The sequence below is a fragment of the Drosophila rhopaloa genome, unplaced genomic scaffold (genome assembly GCF_018152115.1).
Source record: "Drosophila rhopaloa isolate 14029-0021.01 unplaced genomic scaffold, ASM1815211v1 contig_155, whole genome shotgun sequence".
Taxonomy (NCBI): Eukaryota; Metazoa; Arthropoda; class Insecta; order Diptera; family Drosophilidae; genus Drosophila; species Drosophila rhopaloa.
Window position 1 is genome coordinate 7,109,953 of NW_025335034.1, and position 22,076 is coordinate 7,132,028.

Genomic DNA, 22,076 nt, shown 5'->3' on the forward strand with positions numbered 1-22,076 from the left:
TTCTGATTAATCAGTTATATGGCGGCTATAGGATATAGTAGGCCGATCCTTATGAAATTTGATAGAAATAGAAAATACCAACCAAAGTTATGGCATTTCCGATCAATCAATTATATGGCAGCTATATGCTATAGTCGGCCGATCCCTTTGAAATTTAATAAACCCATAGAAAATTCCAACTTCCTAACTTTACAAACACCAAAGTTATGGCATTTCCGATCAATCAGTTATATGGCAGCTATAGGATATAGTCGGCCGATCCCGGCCTTCTGACTTATATACTGCGTGCAAAGGAAAGAAGGGTGTGGGCAAAGTTTCAATACGAAATCTTTAAAACTGAGAGACTAGTGCGCGTAGAAACAGACAGACGGACATGCTTATATCAACTCAGGAGGCGATCTTGATCAAGAATATATATACTTTATAGCGTCGGAGATGTCTCCTTCACTGCGTTGCACACTTTTGACCAAAATTATAATACCCTCTACAAGGGTATAAAAAGATTAATAACATTTGTTGTTGAGATATAGTTAAGCAATCGAATTAAAAAGTGATAATACCAGATTTTGTGAGCATAATTGCTTTTACACTTATTGTAACTACACTAAGTATGCTTACAAAATCTGGAATTTAATACTAAAGAATATAAGTTTCTAAAGCAAATTTCATTAATCTTTTGTCTTGTTTTCTAAAGTTATGTAGAAGAAAAAATATGATTATTTTAATTTTGAAAATGTTATAACCACGGTTTTAAATAGGTGATATTTGGTTCTGAGCACCTTACATTTATTAAATTAAACTATTGTTTAATAGTTTTATCCCCAGACGCCGCTACTGACTTGGATGCTTACTTCATATATCGAAAGGTTAAAAAAAGTTAATTAACCATTCTTAAACATTAATTAAATCAGAATCAACAAAATAAAATAGTGATCTTAAATTTGCAAATACGCGAATAACAGAGCTGATTGAGCAAAACGATAATGTCAAATTCCTAATTCGCTATGTTCAATTAGACCTGCAGAAAAAGTCTGCAATAATATTTGATTCTGAGTCCCTCACTTTGATCGCATCAAATTATTTCTTAACCGCTTTATCCCCAGTCGCCGCTCCTGACTTGGATGTTTGCTCCCCATCTCGGGTGACAGTGCCGCCTGGCAGACGGCGATTATCGCCGAGAGCCACCGCCGATGGCGTCTGCTGCTCAGCTTCATCCTCATCAGCCGAATGGCTGTTGTCAGCCAAATGGCTTTATTAAATCCCCATCTTTGCGGCGCGCAACTCGCTTAATTATATTATGCTCGTACGGAGCCTCGCACACACATCCAAGGATGAGGCCATGGACATGGACACTCGGACGAGTAAACACAAGCTTCCGGTGTTTGTTTGCGATTGGTGGGAGGGGGATGGGGTGAAGGGGCCCCTGTGCAGCGCCATTTTGATTAATTTGATAAATTCATTATGCGCACACCATATTGGCCAGATCCTGGGGCTTGTTCCTGTCCGGATGCTTTTGACTACGGGTCTGGATGCTGTCCTTTTCCCTGTGCCAAGCTGTGCACTGTGTTTGTTGTGGCCCAGGATTCGGAGTGGGTTGTGGGTTCAACGGCCCCGGATGACATAACAAGGCAGTTTGTGTCACATTTGGTTTAAAAATGCGACTTTAACGATGCTAAGTGGGGGATTGTCCGAGGAGTCAAGGGCTGGGCCCTGCTCTCTATTGGCCATTTTGCTGGCCGTAATTGTTTCGAAAGTTTCGAGTTGGTCATGTAGAAAGACAAATGAATCGTTCCAAACTTTTGGCTGAGAGCTGTGGCCACGGCCATCAATATGGCCCACTCGGCTGGCCAAGAGGTCAACACCAGAAGCCACATATTTATATAGGAATATAAGAACGAACAACTGCCGCCACAAACATGCGAGGCCTGCATGCAAATCTGAAATCGGTTTATGGTTTTTGCCCGAAATCCCAACTGCTCGAGTGCTGAGCGGCAATTTGATGGATAACTTGTGGCCTGGCTGTGTGGGCGTTTGCATTAATATATAAGTTGCGAACTGACACAGAACAAAATACAAGATATTTTAGAAGTTATATGATCAGGGGTGCCTAAGAGGATCCTTAAAGCAGGCAATTCAAATTTTATACTTAGGGCTCCGTATAGTTTTGGTATACCCAATTTTTACCCATTTATTAATTAAAGGTTTCTTGAGGTTCCCAGTACATGATATCTTCTAAATAAATTAAACTGATTTAAAGGATAACTTTAGAAATAGCTAGGTCTTAAAAGAAAAAGTTTCTTAAGAAAATTATACATCTATCGACCTCGCTTAGTTTAAAACAAGAGAGAACGCTATAGTCGGGTGCCCCGACTATCAGATACCCGTTACTCAGGTAAAGGGAGTGCGAGGGAGATGGAGATAGAAACTTTGATCACGCATAACTTTTTAACGAATGGACCGATTTGAAAAATTTCTTCTACATTTCGATAGGTATTGATAAACACAATAAAACTGCATTTTTACTTTTCCGAAATATTTAAATTTTTAAAATCGTATATAAGCGATTGTGGGCGTTAAAGGGGGCGTGGCACCATTTTGAAACAAACTTGCGCTGCGTAGGAACTTCTAAAATCTACATGCAAAATGCCAATCTTCTAGCTTTTATAGTTTCCGAGATCTCAGCGTTCATACGGACAGACAGACAGACAGACAGACAGACGGACAGACAGACGGACAGACGGACAGACGGACATGGCTAGATCGACTCGGCTAGTGATCCTGATCAAGAATATATATACTTTATAGGGTCGGAAACGCTTCCTTCTAGCTGTTACATACTTTTGCACGAATATAATACACCCTTTTACTCTACGAGTAACGGGTATAAATAGCTGGAAATACGGTTTTGAACCACAGTATTTCTGTTTTTGGGGAATAAGTTTTATAAAAAGCAACTTTTTGAAAAGTTGAATGGAACTCGATTTCACCCCCGCACAAAAAGAGGATATTTATTAGAAGTTGTTTCTTTTCGTGTACAACATTTTCGTATAATTTTTTGGCTGAGATTCGAATAAGGTTCGGGCGACTGGCAATGATGGAAGTTGAGCCACTGGCCTGCATCCTGGATGTGGGAGTCTAAGCGGGGGGCCAAGTGGATTTGCGTGTACGAGGACTCGCATCGCATGTGTGAATGTGGCAGTGAGGCGCTTTTTATGGTATTTAAGATTGAACGGAATTTATTGCTGACACCCTAATAAAATTAACATTGAAATGGCAATTTGAGGCGGCAATAAGAATCAGCAGCAGAAGTAGCTCCCGCATGAGTATCGAAATCGGCAGCGGGGGAGTCGGAGAAAGTTGTCACACCCCCGCACACACGCATATCTAATCAATTTATCGTTCAATAATAGTCAAGCCAGTGGATATATGGGATGGTTATGGGGGATGTGCCTTAGCAGCCACTTTGACAAATCGCTAAGCGTGAAAAAGCGAACGAGTGGGTGGCGAAAAAGTTAAAGCCCAGCCGCCGGAGTGATTTCGAACTCTGTGGCACAGTATCAGCGCTTTTAACCGCTAAAATATCCCGAGGAAAGCGGTCTAAAACACATTTACTTCCCCCAAAGCAACCGCATCCCGTGGACGTGGCTCTTTTTCGCCGAGGGTGTCGCACGCTAAATAAATTGAAATGACTTCGTAATTGTATTTGCGACTCTGGCTAAATTAATCTAACTAGTTCGCATGCCGGCGCAGCGCTCGTGTGGAACCAATGGCAAAACAAAATCAACAGCCACTGCCAACAGAAAGGCGAACAAAGCGCCGTAAAACCAAAAGCTTGTTTTTCAATTGAATCCACCCAAAGTAGCCAAAGTGGATGTTTTGGCTAAGCGGATAGGTGGGGTGGCAAATTGCTTTTGTGTGAAAACCCTCGAAGTCCAAATTGACATGTCCATGGTCGTGTCCCAGAGTCATGTCCCTTTAATTGACCATTGAATGGCAATTAAGGCAGAAGCTATTTTTGGGTTCACGCTAGTTGGAGTGCATTAGCCGAGGCGCCCATCCCCAAAAAAAGCCACATAAGTACTGGCTAAAGCTTTTGAAATATGTTTTGCTTATTGTAAGGTTAAAAAAATTGTTATACAAAAAAAAAAAAATCAGCAAAAATATATTTTTTAAATACATTTTAATAAATCTAAAAATGGGTGCACACTCAAAAGAAATTTAATTATTTCGGTTTCTGTTTTTACATATTTAAAGTTATTTTAATATATTTATTTTTACATATATATTTCTTAACCCTAAAACCATTAAGGGTTTATCAATGCAGATACATGTTATTAAGAAAGACTGATATTTCAAATTTTTTTTAATAACAAATAATGAATAATAATTTCTTTAAATTAATCAATTTTATTTTAATCTCTGTATTGCTTTCTTTTTACTCAGTGAAACAGAGTTACTGCGATAGCTTTTAGAGTCAAGAATTTAAATTGAAGGAGCTAAACGATTCGGCACGCCATCCTGAATTACTGTTTCATTCCCTGGATTCCAAAGAAGCCCAGTTCCTGTGCGAGTTTTTAGCCGCCGTTTGGCTCCAATAATTCTCTCAGGCCGCTGCTGCAAGGAGTCAAGGATGTTAGCTCAACTATCCAACTCCTTTGTCCGCCCTGTCTGATTTCACTTATTTATGCGGCTGCCCCGTCTGTTTGCCCCTTACTTGATGCTGGGAACTGTAACTGCCACCGTTTGTCAGTCGGTTTGTGCGTTTGCTTGCCCGCAATAAGAAAACGTTCAAACAATGGCCACAGAACTGGGATTACAACAATGCCGCTCAGAATGGTGGGATTCATTGGTAATGACTAACTAAGCACTCTTAGTGCAATAAACTATTACCAATCAGTAAAAAAAAAACAATTATTAATCAATTCAAATTTTCAAAATCTATAAGGCACTCTTTTTATATAAAAGTCATAAATCCGCGTCTTAGAAATACTTTGATTCTATTTGGATTTACCTATTAACAAAATCATTTATAATCGGCATACTTTAAACAATTAAAGAACTGAATGTGTCTATAAATAGATACCTATTCAGAGAAAATTACATGAACAGTTTAAGGATATCTTAAATCGAAATGTTATTTCTCCGAAATCTATGTGCGTATGTACTAATTTGTTGAACGCAGCTGTGAATACATGTAAGTATAAAGAGATACAATTGCGTATGGGTTGGTCGTTCAACTAATGTTTTTCTAAAGCTAGAATTCTTTATCTGCGGGAGAATGTGCCTGTGTTTTGAGCTCAAGTCGCTCTGCCACCGCTCCTTGGCTCCTGACGAATGTAATTGTATACTCGTGCTCGGAGCTTGTTGCTGTGCGAACTTTCCAGAGCCCCGGCATTGATAAGCCATTGGCCGGGAAGGCGTTTTATCGCCGGACCCCGAGCGGAGCGGTGAAAGATGCGACTGGCCACGGACTTTGGCATCGCCATCGCCATCGCCGCGGGCCGGGAAACTCTGCAGCTGCTGTCGCCACATCTCCGAATCCGTGCGTACCGTGCTGTCTACGTTCTGTTTGTCTATTTGCCCGCTATGGGAATTCATACAGCACACATTCAGCCCGGACCGAAGGGCGGACTGTCGGTGGGTCATATAGCACAGATAGCACTAGCTATTGTTTTACGATTTCATGTATATTGCAAACAGAGCTGTAGAATGACGAGACCGCTAGCTCGACTGTGATATACCCTTCACATGCTACTCCTCGAAATATCTGCAAAAGTTTAATTCGACCTTTGTAAAGTTATCGTTATTCTGGATAGATTTATTAAGGGATTACAAAAGATTATCTGCCCTGTAAAGTAGAATAAATATAGATACGTCCGACTACCTAGAATATACCTTTTATTCTGTTGCAGTATTTTTAATGAGTTCTCACAATTCCAGGAATCTTTTAATTTTTGAACTAATTGGAAACGTTTCGATATACATTTTGAAAAGAAAATTCGAGTTCACAAAAGATTAAGATCGGACTTCTTTAGCATAAGGCTGCCATACTGCGGTTTATATTACAATAGTATAGAATACGTACAGAACTAAACACAGTACGGCACTTTACCATAAGTAATTAAAAGCAACTGTTACATTGACATCAAGAATTCATAAGAAATATTAAATTAGTTAATAAAGGTTTCCGTCCGTCCTTAAGCGAAAATTGTTTGTTATCCAAAACCTTGTACAAAAGAATGGTTTCTTTTTTGGTATATTTACCACATGCTAATGTTTTTTTATGGATGTCAGAGCCATATATCTATTTCCACCGAAAACTCCAGCTGATCCGAAATTCCTCGCTATGCTCAGGGAAAACTACCCACAACATGCCCCGTGCTAAAGACACTTTAATTGCTTCGATTCGCGCTGTGTTTTCTTTGTGTTTGTGTAAGTGTGTGCTTAGCGTATCATGTGGCATTTGAATATGGACCACTAATGCGTATTTAACATTTGACTGACCTTGAAAGTTATCGCATTACGCAGCGCCAAATGGGAATGGCTCCCAGTTCAATACCCATTCGCCGAGGGAAAGAATGCAATAATCCCACATGTGAGGGATTTTTCATCCTTCGACAGGAATGAGCTGCACTGTGCTGCCCTCTTCCTTCGCGGCCGCTTGTCCCCTGTCATTTCCGGTGCGCATATTGAAAAATGGCGCTTGCCGCACTTCCGCTGGGGCATTATTGAGCGGTGCGTGGCCCCGCGTCGTTAACTTGGCCCTAACTCGCATCCTGCCGCCAAGTGGCTGTTAAACAAACTTGGGCGTTCCCCAGTCCGCATTTGACATTCCCATGGCTTCCCTTGCACTCCTTTGCCGTTTCACTTAATTTGTCATCGTGACACTGACGCCCACCGCTGCTGAGGGGCGTGGCCAAGCCGCTGACGTCAGCTCGAAGGACTGTTCAGTAAGAGTCCTCGAAGAGTGACGAATGGGGGACTTACTTACGACCTGCCAGCGTCTAATGAGGGGGATTTAAAACTGCATTAAGCCGAGCCACCGTGGAATGCCGATGAGCGATAAGTCCGCAGACAAGGGCCCATTGCCAAGTGGCAACTGCCAACTGCTAGTGGCTAGTGGTCGGACTTGGCAATTGTCGCCTTTTATTGGCTGCAATTTTGATGAGCTGCCTGCATAGTTAACCGCTGCCAGCTTGGCTGACTTTCACTTTTGGCCAGGCCAAATGTTTTACGAGTTCAGCGACCCCTGTAACCGTCGTACCACCACCCACCTCGCCATCCGGCGGCTTGATATGCAAACACAACATTATAATGACCGCAGGACACAAATGGAAATGGACGCGTACACGGCTGCTGGCTTTGGCCTTGTTTTTATGACTTTGCCGGCCACGAGTTGGCCAAGTGCGTAATGAAAAATGTATTTATTGAGGAATAAAAATATTTATCAGTAAATTAAACGCGCTGTCAGTCGTCTGGATCTATCCCGAATGTCGTCGTCACTGCAGATTGCATGATGAAACTCCGGGGCGTTCGCGAATCAGCCAAGAAGACCGAAACCAGCTGGACCGGCCACTAAATTTAGAATCCGCTGGCCTTCAACAAAGTGTGAGGACAATAAATTCAGGCCCTCAGCGGGAACAACTCGCTTTTACAACCTAAGCATAACGATTATTGCCGATCCTTAGTGGAATCCGAACCGAAGTTGGGCCCAAAAAAATCGGCGGTTGTCCAGGAAAGAGTGCATCAAAGCATTCGACTCCACAACAAACAAACCGTATGGGGTGATTCACTTCCCCTTTTATTTATCAATGAGAGAACAGGAAAACACGTGCATGCTAACGTGATGAAGGCGATAAATGTCATTATGAGCTGCTGATTACACGACAACGATGAAATAAATGCAGATCGATAAGGCCAGAAAAGTAATCAAAGCATATACGTTGTTTATGTATTTATAGACAGAATAATGCAGCAGTCTCATTAAATCGATCTTATATTTTGACAAAGACCACCTTCACTTCCCAATATTGGTCTCCCGAATTTCTCGAACCGGTTTTTGTTTGGCTTTCAATTAAGGCGACTCTGCTGGCAATTAGAATTGCAAATGAAACTGCCCGAAAAGAGCCAAAAATATAAACCAGAACAACCAGAGCAGCAGCTGAGCGTGTGTCAAAAATAAATGTGAAGGGGAGCTGATCCGAGCTCAAGACGAAGACGAAGACGAATCCGGAAATGGCACCAAAGTGCGGAACAAGTGGCCGGCGATTTCGGGGGATGGAACCGGTATCCTTCGGTCCCGAGCATTGCGTGGGAGCTCACAGTTTTTCAATTTTGGTGCCCCCAGAAACAATTTGAGAGTAATGACGAAGAAAGTTGTTACTCGGCGTGTGGCTCATTTGTCAGGGATTGGGATTAGGACGGACTGGGGACCGGGACTTCCTGGAGCCTCCGACGGAGCGGGTTATAATCTAAACGGCTCGTGGAAAATAGGCATGCATAAATTTATAAGTGCAGAAATGGCGTGAAAAATGGACAGGCAGTTTATTTAAAGATCTTTGCCTTTGGATTTTCACTAGCTCCTGCTGTTGTTATTATACAATTTGCGCTAACGTCTAGCAGCCATCAATTGATTTTTGATAGACGCATACGCAGAAGCTTCATCGGTTTAATTGCCCAAATCAATAGGCATGAATAAAAGAGCTATAAATATGCGTACGCCTTAATCGAGCGAATTAATTTCGGCCGTAGGTGTATGTGGGAATCAGGTAATGTTCACGGAGCAACCAAAACAATGGCGTTTAATTGGCCAATTGCCTGGCAACATATTCCATTAGGCCAAAAGAGCGACTTCCCGAGCAAGGCGGTGCTAATTGTTTAGTTAAGCGTGGCTGAATATAAATAGAACTTAATGAGGTATGGGAGCATATCTTCCAAGTGGCCATATGGGCGCACTTTGCATGACAAATGGGGCGTTCTCATCGAGTGGGGCTCACTTCTTGATTGCCGTCATTTCTCAGGGGGAAAGGTCGTGGAACGGGTTGACAACGGTGTCAGGTCGGGTGTCAACTCCTCCATCATTTCTCTGGGTATAAAGTTTTCCCATTCAACGTTTCCGGTATCATTTGTCTGTAGGGCGCACAGACTTAATAACCCATTTGTCGGCAGATCTCGAAGTCATGACTCCCAAGCATACAAATGGCCAATAAGACCTATCATAAACACCAGCCGAAAAAGCAAGACATATGGCGCGGTTCTGAATAAAAAAGCGTTAGGCCAAAACCCAGGGAAACGACCTTGCCGGGCGGCAAACATTTGGCTTTTAATTAAGCTCCGACGGCAAGAAAGCAAAGTTGCCACCAGGCGAAGATTAGGCGCCCACGTACGGGGCACTACGGGAATCTCCGGAGGAGGTGGTGGCCTTCATTCCGTATGCGCGCGCTAATCAAATTGGGTCTAGTCCCTGTCTACGAGCTGTATCTTTCGGGGCCAGGACTGGCTTGTTTATCAGCAGTCTGCGTCTAATGTGTAAGTGTGCCAAAACTGATTGCATAATTATGCAAATGCCCCGGCACAATAAACGTCTAATGAATTACTCAGACTTCCACGCCATTCCCCGCCGAAGGCCAGAAGTGATAGCCACGGTTCTTAGTCAGCAGTCAGAGGCTGAAAAGTAAACAGCCAGTGGGAATAGAATGGCCAAATGTGGAAAATGTGTGAGCTTTTCCCTTTCCTTTCAGCGGAGTTTTTCTTGTCGATAATGATTATACAATAATTTGGTATTGTGGCCCGGCTTTGTTTTCGGGGTGTTGGTAATTACATTTGACTTTGCGGGACGCGAGGCAAGTATTATGGATTAATCGAATTAGGTTCAATCTGTGACAACAAGACGGGTAATTAACAGTTGCAGGGTTTCAAGATATACAAAGGGAAAGTAAACAACATAAGCTTAAGTACTAAAAAAACTGAGTAAATGTTCCATTTATAACCAGAAATACTAATTCAATAGCCAGAGTTTAGATGTCGACTGAAAAAAAAGGTTCTTTATACCAAATAATAAATATTGTATAGATAACTCAGTGATGAAAGATCCTAATAGATATTTTGTTAATAAGTGTATAAAAATATTTTTTAGTTAAATTAAATTAATTAATTAAAATGTTAGGTTTAATTAAACACAACATGTCACTAGGCGTATTCGGTGAGGAAAACTGTTTGATTGACTTCAAACTCAAAACTTTTGGAATTTAGCTTCTTATTTCCTGTGTAGTACCTAGTATCTACGTTGACAGTAAATTTAACACGCATTAGTACACCCCCACTTCACCACCCCAATCCTGCACGTGCCCTTTCAACAATTCATAATCGTTAAAGTTAATCGCTGAGCTCATTTTCACATTGCTCCCTTGTTTATTTTTCCAACCCACTCGCCAAAGTTCAATCGAAATTTTTGGTCATAAAAAAGAATTAGCGCACACAAAAAGTAAAAGTAACATTTTAACAAAATAAATATGAGGCACATTAAAACTGTATCGACAATCATCAATAGTTTCGATTTGGGTTAAGCAAACGCTGCATCGAAAAGAGCGGCCCACCCATCGAAAACATCACCCCTTTTGGATGGCCCACCTTTTATTTGCATTGCGGGTGACAGTTGAGTTAAATTTTGAAAAGAAATTCACGCTGAGAATGGCGTGGCTGCTGTTTATTATGGCTGTGAGTCAGCCAGCGACAAAAGTGGCGGGCATTTCTTATTCATGCGGCGTCCCTGCGATTGCAAACGCGATCGCGATTGCCCCAAAAAACCGAAAACGCAAACTAAAGTCAAGAAATCGAAAGGCGCCACACACGCGTCTGGCAAATCAAATGGACAAGCGACTGACTTAATTTCCCCTCATCTTCCTTCTTCGGTGGACAGCTCCGACGTGTTTGACCGCATACTTTTCCTTTTTCCCGCCTGCTCTGCTTTCGTTGGCTTTTCTCATTTCCAGCAGTGCGTAATTAGGCAGAGCATGGCGTAAAAAATGAGACGGGCAGATAGAAAATCACAACATGAAAGACGGGCGCATAAATCACAATTCATACTCGCATAAATAAAGACATTTGATTTGGAACTCGGCCTCTGTCTGATGGCTGATGGCTTCTGGCTGACCAAAATAGCAAAGCCCAATCAACTTGTGATGCAGGCGGAAAATTCTTAAACGAAATGCCGGCCGCTCCGGCGTATACGCAATAAATTTTAATATTTCTTATGCCGCTCGCGCTCTCTTATCCGATTTGCGCCCAAAATTCGCTGGGCTGTAAACGATATAATAGCAAGGGGTGGTGCCACGCCCACATATGACTTTTCGACTGCCGAAATTTATAAACAAGCACAACTGAGCCGGGCTAAGTCGACTTGTGTGCGTATTAAATATGTTTGGCATTAAATTTGTTCGGCAATATGAATGGTAAACAAAAGGCCCGAAGAGCGCCAACAGATGTTGCATTTATTTAATGAGCCGACGATGGGTGGGCAATGCGCGGTGGGCGATGGGGTGTTGGAAATGTGTTCTTAAGCAAATAAAAACCCATATTTATACAACTTATTCGCCTACTTCTGGACCGGCACTTGAGTATGGGAACGTGAGCCGCCAAAATGAGTTTGTAAATTCTGCGACATCGCTTGGGGTTTTGAGTGCGACCCAAGGTCACAGCGAAGGGAGTTCGGGGGGCTACTGAAGAGGCTCAGTTCGCACTTTTCGAGTGCGGTTTCAAGCGTACACTCGAATTAATAACGATAAACGCGATCATGATGATCATGACTCGACGGTTGCGTCCGCTAAGTAGTGGCATTAATTTGTCAATGTTTATATTTTGAAATCAATATTATCAACAAAATAAACATTATTAATAACGAGCTTGAGCCACCGTGCAATGGATTGTCGGGGCTATAGAGATTTTCAGAACCATTGAAACGCGTATGCAAATGCCGACAAGTCGTTGGTTTTCATTTACTCGATCAAAAACTTAATGTGGCAGCTTATTTTCTCACAGAGGTGGGATTCAACAATATTGCACGCTGTTGTTTAAAAGATATTAAAAAATCGTAGTCTAGCAGATTGAGCCAAAATCTTTTTTTTATTCTGCTCTTGCCTTTTTTTCTAAATGAATATAGGAAGCATCTAACAAGTTGTATTTTTATTACAAACATAGCAGCTCTCCATTGTGTTCATCCCAATTTACTTTACAAATTATCAAGAGCATATGAGTTTGATTCAATATCACAATCATAAACACCTTCACTTTGTTGACACACCGCAAGTGGTAGACTATGCGGTCGCACAACTTACCTCCGAAAAGCCGGCGGAAAACTCAAGATCGGGGAGAAAAACAGATATAGATCGGGTCTGTGGAACTGTTCCGTCGGCCCCCGCAAATGCCTGCGGTGGCAAGTGCATTAATTTCCGATGTCAAACTTCACGGCAACACTTAACGAAATACTTTTTATGTTTTGCATGTAATTAAAAGCATTAACACAGCCCCGCCGACAACCGCAGCCAGCTGACAGCGGTGTTGACATTAATGGCAGCAGCAAAGTGCAGTTGGCCAGATAGGGGAATCTTCAGGCACAAAGACGAGAGTGGAAGCGATCCGTATACCGAGATGGACCTGTCACCGCCGATGTCGGTTATATTACCCCAAATTTCGAATCCACAACTAACTTTCTTTCTCCGCGACAAGGGCAACTGATCCAGCCAACCGCTCGACGGCAAGTTTTCCAAAAGACTAACAACGCGGTTTTCTAGCAAACAATTTTCATACGCCGTGTTTGCCGGCATGGCCAAAACAACGGCCAAAAGCTCGCAGCGGAATCGGCAAAGCTCTCGGTTCCCAGCTAGCCGGGTGCTTTTCCACTCGGCTTTCCGTCCAGCAGTTTGTCATTTTGGCGCGCAAAGCACTCGACGGGGCTTTAGTGAATGGGAAAACAATGCGCCCTGGTAATTGGTGGTTTAGAATGGGAGAGTGCGTAGAATCACGGGGGAATCACTACTAGCGCGGTCTGTGACGCAACTTGAATGAAGTGAGCGTAGAAGCTGGCATGCATTCACAACCAATACAGGGTGATTCAAACAGGTAGATTACGCAATGTCTAAAATGTTTTAAGTCAACCAATGGTAATTATTAATGGCTGAATTCGGCCATATTATTATACTTGAAATACACAAAGAATTTATAAGAATAATTTATGTAAAAGAACATTTGGGAGCTATATTGAATATTTTTCATCTTCCCGAGCCAACAACAATTTTGTTTCGTCATACCTATAACAACTTTATGCTATCTATAGTCGTCCAATCCCGTCCGTTATGACTGATGTATTTTACTATGATCGCACAATTAAGGGAAAAGTTGTGAAACAGCCAAATACCGTTCAAAGCCTTCTAACTAACATAATATATACCCTCTGCAAGGGTGTTAAAAGGCTATTGACATCAAGTTGTTGATACCATTCAAAACGTTGCGAACATAATGTGTAGAAGTTATTGGTACTTAACCATAACTAATCGCTGCAATTTTTCAATAATAAATAACTTATTCTTATCATTGTTCAACGATACACTTAAGTTTTATTGTCTTGAACTATTTTTATAAGTGAGTTAAAATTAAGAAATAACTAAGTCCTTTTCATATTATAATCAGTAAATATGTAATCTTTTTGGTAGCCTAAAAATTTGGCCATTAACTTTATGTTTTATTTGGTATTATTAAGAAGTTTAATTGCATTCGGATGGAACACAAATTTCTTTATTGTTCAACAATTTATCCATATTTATTTAACTCATTTAAGATATCCTCGACATTTTTAGACATATAATTTAGGTAAACATAAATCTATTTTAATTTTATTTTTTAACATCCAGTCATCAAAAAAGTTGGGCTCTTAAGCAGTTGGCTTCGTAAAACCAATAATGCCTCAATTTCAATATCAAAGCTAAATAAACTCATAAAAATGTATTCTTAATATTAGAAGACAGCCTTAAAAATAAAACCTGATTAGAATTGGGTAAAATTTTTCTTAATAAAAGACAAATCTGCCATTAATACAAGAAATATTGGATAACAAATATTTTATTGTTAGGTTTTTTTCAAATCAAGGACGATTTTATTCCGGCTGATGCTAAAAATATTTTCTCAATTTAGATCAAAATTTGTCTAACAAAACGGATTCCACAGTTTTTTAAATCAATAAAAATATCTATAAAATTTACAAAATTTGTTGACCAGCGGTGTAATGACTTGCACTTTATACAGTTTAATTATAACTTTCAGTTTAAATTTAAGCAAATTCTTTGGGAAATCATATGACTTTCTAAGATTGTTCTTTATATTTTTAATGATTAAACAAGAAAGGAAAGCTAACTTCGGGCGGAGCCGAAGTTGATATACCCTTGCAGAATACTCTGTAAATTATATTCTCCAAAATTATTCATATGATGCATTCTTAATACTCATAAAAAATCCCAACTTCCTAACTTTAAAAACACCAAAGTTATGACATTTCCAATCGTTCAGTTATATGGCAGCTATAGGATATAATCGGCCGATCCTTATGAAATTTGGTAGGTCGGATTGGCTGGCCAAATATAACACCCATAGAAAATGCCGACTTCCTAACTTTACAAACACCAAAGTTATGGCATTTCCGATCAATCAGTTATATGGCAGCTATAGGATATAGTCGGCCGATCCTTATGAAATTCGGCATGTCGGATTGATTAGCCAAATATAAAACCCATAGAAAATCCCAACATTCTAACTTTACAAACACCAAAGTTATGGCATTTCCGATCAATCAGTTATATGGAAGCTATAGGATATAGTCGGCCGATCCTTATGAAATTCGGCATGTCGGATTGATTAGCCAAATACAAAACCCATAGAAAATCCCAACTTCCTAACTTTACAAACACCAAAGTTATGGCATTTCCGATCGTTCAGTTATATGGCAGCTATAGGATATAGTCGGCCGATCCCGGCCGTTCCGACTTATATACTGCGTGCAAAGGAAAGAAGGGTGTGTGCAAAGTTTCAATTCGATATCTTTAAAACTGAGAGACTAGTTCGCGTAGAAACAGACAGACGGACAGACAGACGGACAGACGGACAGACGGACAGGCGGACAGACGGACAGACGGACATGGCTATATCAACTCAGGAGGTGATCCTGATCAAGAATATATATACTTTATAGGGTCGGAGATGTCTCCTTCACTGCGTTGCACACTTTTGACCAAAATTATAATACCCTCTGCAAGGGTATAAAAATAGCTTGTGTTATTATATTTATTATATGTAAATTATTTTTAGCTTTATCGAAATTAAATTAAATTTAATTATTTTAATTTTAATTTTATTACTTATCTTAACTTTTTTTAAAGTTTTTTCCCTTAAATTCAAATTTGTATCTTTTTTCTTATAATAATTATGAAAAAAGAAAATAATCGTTTAAGTTTAAACTTTTAACTTCGTTGCCTTAATAGATAATTTAACTTAGACTTCAAAATATATCCAAAAGATTTGCATCTTACAAACAGCAAATTTTAACAGACTTTTGGCCGTTTTGGAATTTCTATACTATTGCCGTTTTCAACCTGATCTGCGTTAACATATTAAAAAATTTCAAGTGTTTACTTTTACAGATATAAGACGGAGTTATGTTTATCAATAATATAGGGTATTCACTGCGATACAAACTTCTCACCAAAATTATAATACACACTGCAAGGCTATGATGAAGAAATGCATTGCACCGCACGCAAATAAATATGTAAGCAAATTAATTTATTTGTATATACTTAGGATAGATTGTTCCAAACTAGTCAATGTTTGGACTTTAACATATTGTAAAAAAAATTTTTTTAATGAACGAGAAAGGAAGCAAAGTTTGGCAAGCCGAAGTTTATATACCCTTGCAGTTATTACAAAAGACTACACTTCGATTTCTATGCATATATTACTAAAAACATTAAAGCTATGTTGATTTTGCACTGCATATTGCCATCGTTTCAATGGTAGCTACATGATATTGTTGTCCGATTTTGACAAAACTAAAAGCCTAATTTTGATATACTAAATAATTACTATATATTTAAGGATTATTTCGATAAATAGAAAAACAGCAAAATAACATTTTTTCATTATTTTTAAAAATTATTTTTTACTTCGGCTTCCCGAAGTTTGCTTCCCTTCTTGCTTTTATTTCATTTCAAATTAAATGTAATGCAAAGATTTGAAAACATTTAAAATCGCAGGTCTATTAATTTAAAATTAAAAATTTAAATTATTTCATACGGTGACTTTCACTTTTCCACACATGTTGAGCTGATTAGAAGAAACACTTATATTGCAGCTAAGGATCAGTAAACTTTGGATTTCATCGAATTACTATCTAATCAAATTGTGACTGGTTTCAAGAAAATAATAAATGGGATTTCCTTCTTGCTTCTGCTGACCCAATCAACATTAATTGTCGAAAATAGCGACGTGCTCTTATCGGGTCAATGAGAACCCAAATGAGCAATAAAAATATTATTGTAGCCGGTATTACCCAAACGCCAGACTTTGTTATATCAAGCAGCAGGTTTGTTTTTATTTGGTTTCTTGAAATTCAATCAGATATGCATCTCCAAAAGGCTTTTAAAACACTTGAGTCTATCTCAACTCAGACTGCCGATAATCAGTCCGTTGCCAAAGTAAACCTCTTTGAGTTCATTAATTCGTAGTAATCTGAGTCCGTCTGCCACTTGAGCCAACAGCCAACATTACCAATTGCGATTTATTAATAACAGCAATCAACTTCAAAGTTCAGAAAAAACCTACACAATCGGACTGTGAGTCACGTTCTGCTCAAATGGTAAGGACTCTATATGCTTGTAAAGCGTGTTCTATGGGAAAGTTTCCTGTTCATTTTGTTCCTTTTATAGACTGCCATTAAAACTACTAATTCCTAGTTCCTGTAGATTGATTCGATTTTCAGACTCAGTTTTTTCATGTAAGATCTTTAATTGATATATTTGTGTGTGTGTATATTATGTGTAAGTATAAATATTATTCTATATACATCGCCTCAGTTATCTTAGGGTGCTTTAACTAATGAGTTGCTTTTTCTGCTTCGTTGCTCCGAAGTTCAATCCTGCTTTGCAGTGGAGGAGCTGAAGCGGATGTGTTGTTGCTTAAGGGTTCTGGAGCTTGCTTTTCTAGATCAACAGGCGGTGAGTTCGGCTCTGGGAAGAACTCGGCAGGCTGCAGTGTAGGCTGGGCAGCTGGTCTACGGTTTGGCAGGATCAGACTCTCCAATCCCCCGCAAGGAGCTTCGATCAAAATGTACATGACATAGGCGAGCAAGACCGAAAATCCAAAGTCCTGCCAGAAACGCAACATCTAATAAAGAGATTAGAAAATAATACTGTTCGTTCAAAACTCTCACATTCAACAGTACTAAGGATAACTTACAATGTCGTAGTTCGAGAAGTAGGTGTTGACTCGCGTGCGCCCACCATTGAGGTTCTGGATCAACAGATGACCCATGTAGGTGCAGAAGGAGAGCTTCGACAAAGGCTGCCACAGCGGCGAGGAGAGGAAGGAGTTGGCCAGTCCGCCGTATCCTTGCATGCAGGCAAAGACCACCCAACTCAAACCCAGGGGCCATGCGATTCGAGAGAGCGATACGTAGAAGGCTTCGTTAAGGATCGGAAGGGACGCGGTCTTGGCCTGACCATAAGGGTACATGGCGAAGATGCAGGTGAAAAGTAGGGCCAGACTGGTGATCCATCCTAACCAGACGGCAGGGCGACTCAGCTTGATGGCCTTTCCACGGATCGTGTGCAAGAAGTAGCCAAACAGAAATCCAACCAGCCATCCAGAAGTCCTATTGTGGGTATAGTGGGACAGGTCTTCTGAATAATCATCTGGGCCTCCTCCCCCTCCACCGTTTATCCTTTAACGCAAAAAGAAGTATGTTTAAATCGGGAAAAAAGCGAGAGTCTTGAGCATTTCTTACAAAGAATAGTCATTGATCACCATGGTTCCGAATAAATAGGCAGCGAGTCCCAGCAAAAGTAGCAGAACCACCGCGGCACCTTTCTTGCCCCACTTGTACACGATAATCAATAGGAAGGGAGCAATGATATACAATTGCATATCGATGGCTAGATACCACGTGTGAGCCAAACACTTAAAAGAAAAGATTATCATAGGTATAGTGCTCAAATAAAGTGGTAGCGGACTTACTTCCTGATCAGTAGCGTAGTTCTGAATGTAGAGCAGGGTCCAATACCAGTTATCGTTGCAGTTGTCGTAGCTATCAAAGTTCCAGTTGCCGAAAAGCGGACCATCGCCCATAAGAGGCAGTAGCTTGAGGTAGAGCAAAATAGATACGGCCACGATGGGCGTTAGGCGGAGATAACGATGAAGGTACATCAGCGGAATATTCAGCTTTCCCTTGGCCCTAAAATGAAAGAAGTAAGTGGGGAGGTTGGGATAGGATGCACTGCCAACTTACTTTTCCATTGAACGCAGGGCGACCATAGCAACCAGCAGCCCGCTAATGAAGAAAAATGTATCTACTGCGAAAACGCCCTCATAAATTATGTCCATGAAAGGTGTCTTCGCCCACTGGGGATTGGAGTGAAATGATGAGCCACAGGCTTTCTTCGCGAGGGTCTTTTGATACTCACAGAATACACATCATATAGGTTTATGTTGGGTGAAGTGATACCAACAATGTAGTTGTGACCATAACACACCCAAATAAGGGACATTCCACGAATTCCATGTAGGCACTCTATCACATTCGGATTGGGCTTGGCGGTAATGCGGAATAGCGATCGGGAGTTGGCACGTGCGGAGAACACCTTTAGAAGGGCAGGCAGTTTTTCTAAAAATTGTACTCAATTTTAGAAACGATGTCCTGTTTTCTGGAAATATGCCTACTCACTTTGATCCTCACACAGGAAATAGTCGTAGAGTGTGGACAAAACCACCACACCGCCAAACACAGATAAAAGAACGCTGTTAATTTGAAATGAATGTAAAGCCAACCCTTTCATGAACATATTTATAACTTACATAGTGAAAATGGTTACGGCGTCGTAAGATTCACGCTCCGAAGTTTTGCAGGAGCTTTCCCTGACCAGACTTTGATTATCACTCAGCTCCAGTCCGATAAGTTGTTTAAAGACCCTCCGCAGGAGTGTGTCTATGTTGGCGGCTGAGCAGGAGGCGGGAAAGCAAACGGCCGTCTGGACATTGAACATCATCATCCCAGAGTTCCCGAGCAATTGCTGCAGGGGCAGATTGGCCAGGCAGTATTTTCCAAGCAGAGTATTGGTCGATGCTACGGTCTGCTCGATGCTAATGCACTCGTCGTAGTGACCCAGGTCCTTGAAGTGACCCTTCAGGATACCAGCGGGTATTGATCCCCATGAGTCAATCACTATTCACAAAACTCTATAAAATGGCCGCCCTCATCAAATGTCCTTCTTACTCACTTTGGAAAGCCCAAAGGCTGCCGGTAGCCAGTCCTGCGGTTAGCTGAGCAAATTCCGCATAGCACTGCAGATCCTGGACTGTGGGCAGCCGTCCTTCGGGCAGCAAGTCCTCCAAAGTTACATTCTGGTAGTGGGTAAAAAACTCCTCCGACAAGTGCCGCAGTTTGTTAAGGCGTTGGTAGTCCACTACATCCAGTTTGTTTCCTCCGGTCAGCCCCAGGTCCAAGTCGAGGGAACTGGCTACGGCCAGGCCAAAAGTAAGTAGTAGCACTGCGATCCTCTTCATATCTGTGGGCGTCCAACCACCGAATGTTTAGCTACCGGACTCGAGCGACCCCTTTTAAGCGATGTCTAGTGGTCGTATTAGATAAGGATTAGTAATATATGGGCACTTTCGATTAGCTCAGTTTCTATTGTTAACATGACCGAGCAATTTGAGATATACTTTTAAATATAATTTATGATTTTGAAAATAATTTTTGTTTTTGCATATTATGGGGGTCGAAGTTTGATTATCTTATCGATACCACGAAATTTGGGTGCTAAGTTACTCAAAACACTTCCATTTGGCAAAATATGAAATCATTCCGATGCGCACTTTTCAAATTGAATGTAGGTGAAAAGAAAAACCAAATTGGGAAGAAAAGAAAAACCACCTTTAGTCAGGGGTTTTACGACTTTGCCCACTTGATAACTATTTTTTCAGTTCAAAAATCAATTATGCAACTCACTTTCTTATCTACAAATGTCTAGCAATTTAAACACGCTTCGGACAGGTTTAGTAGGTTTCAAGGTGGTGCTTATTACATTTTGATTAAGTAAATACGATCTGAAAGTTGATAGCAAGAATATCTTAGTAATCTGATTTTTTGCATAAGTTAATTAGCTTATGGTTGGAGCTCGATCGACATAAGTTGCGTTCAGTCTGCACCTGTAATGGCATCCAAATTACATTTGAAAGCAGTCTTAAAGACACAGTATCTACTGTTTTTCGGGTTAGCAGCCAGTCCTCGTAAATTCTGGTAGTGGGTAAAGAAATCCTCCAACAAATGCATCAGCCTTTACATCCAGTTAGTTTCCTCCGTTCAGCTCCAGGTCTAAGTAAAGGGGAGTAATTATTGCCAAATCTTTGGACGTTCAACTACCGAATGTTTCGTATCCGTCGACTTCTTTTAACCGATCTCTAATGTTCGTGTTAGATAAGGATTTTTAATATATATGGGACTTTCATCGTTAACGTGATTTATATTATTATATTTGTTACTATAATCCACCAAATTTATGGTATTGAAATACATTAAAAAAATGATTTAAAAATGAATATCTATCAATACATCGAAAGTAGTGGAAGTAAAACCAAATTGGGATATTGTCCACTTAATTTATATATCCATCAAAATTAAACATATCTGGGCTAAAAAATGTAACTCAGTTTCTTATCTACCAATGTCTGGCAATTCAAACTCGATTCGCACTGGCTTGCTAGGTTTGCAGGTAGTGTTTATTACTTTCTGATTAACTAGATGCGATCATATCTTGATCTGCGGTCTGATTTCTGAGTTTTAAACTACAATTGGCACGTGTTTCCTAATGAAAGCTTTATCTTGCTCAAACAATAATTTTAATTTAATTAAACGTTTCCTGTTTTTATTTAGGGTCTATGTTGGTGCTACTTCTTGAATTATTAAGGTGCTCTGGGAATCGGGACTCTGATTTAAGAGTAAGGAGCGTTGATTAGATTATACTCGATTAGATTATAATCCTCCTTTTTTAGTACTACAGCCAACACAATAGATGAGCAGAAGATTGTAGCGACCCAGATTCTTAAGTTGGCCCGTTTTGAAAGAATCCCAAGAAGGAGGTCACTTCAATTGGTAAAGTACATTTTTATTAAATACAATTTTTTGAAAACTATTTGTTTATAAAAAAAATGTACTATTAAGAAAAAGAAACCTGCAGAAAGCTTTACCGCTTGGTCGTAGGTCGAATGAAAAATTTACTTGAGTATATAAAAACATAAAACCTTTTTTCTCTGAGTGTAGATAAGGCTTTTGTTTTAAATGGTTGTTTGCAGAAGTAAATTTAAAACTTCCAAAATTTTATGACCCATTTTTATAGCAGGGATTACGGAAATCTTTAAACTAAAGTCTTTTCATTCGCCAATATTTTTGTATCAAGCTGTTATGTATATAAAAACCGACATTCTTAACTAATTACTTAAAATATTTTTCAGGTGCCGAATCAACTTGACTAACAAATTCATCAATGCTGCTAACAAAGTAAGTAATTTACGATCTGGTTTAGGAGCTGATATTTCCGTAGTCGTATTCCTTGACTAAAATTAGCTAAAGTCAAAACGTGTGTTTTGTATATGGTAAAATGACCAAATGTGTCAAATTAAATAAAAATTGTGAGTGAGGCAGTCCCAGAACTGTTTATCTTGGAAATATTGACCCGGTCTTAAATCTTGCACCTGCTTTCAATAGATTATTTTTTCATCGTATATTATCGATTTTTTTACAATCCCCTCATTAACATTTTGCG

At 40.1% G+C, this 22,076-nt stretch overlaps 1 protein-coding gene across 1 annotated transcript; it reads right to left on the bottom strand.

Annotated features, from left to right (window-relative positions):
* Positions 1–17,079: 17,079 nt before the first annotated feature.
* Positions 17,080–19,819, bottom strand: LOC108048948 (nose resistant to fluoxetine protein 6). The gene is made up of 9 exons (XM_017129920.2): positions 19,533–19,819; positions 19,111–19,477; positions 18,980–19,053; positions 18,720–18,919; positions 18,545–18,657; positions 18,274–18,490; positions 18,044–18,216; positions 17,497–17,980; positions 17,080–17,424 (listed from the first exon to the last, which is right to left on the bottom strand). The coding sequence occupies exons 1-9, from the start codon at positions 19,816–19,818 to the stop codon at positions 17,134–17,136; spliced, it is 2,205 nt and encodes a 734-aa protein (XP_016985409.2). The 5' UTR covers position 19,819; the 3' UTR covers positions 17,080–17,133.
* Between the last annotated feature and the right edge of the window lie 2,257 nt (positions 19,820–22,076).

What these genes read in the sequence shown, in the direction of transcription:
- LOC108048948 (XM_017129920.2), bottom strand. Translation starts at nt 19,818, where the DNA reads ATGAAGAGGATCGCAGTGCTACTACTTACTTTTGGCCTGGCCGTAGCC. An exon ending in GCCCTGCGTTCAATGGAAAA is followed by an intron (nt 18,491 to 18,544) that starts GTAAGTTGGCAG and finishes CTTTCATTTTAG; the next exon opens with GGCCAAGGGAAAGCTGAATA. An exon ending in ACTACGCTACTGATCAGGAA is followed by an intron (nt 18,217 to 18,273) that starts GTAAGTCCGCTA and finishes TTTTCTTTTAAG; the next exon opens with TGTTTGGCTCACACGTGGTA.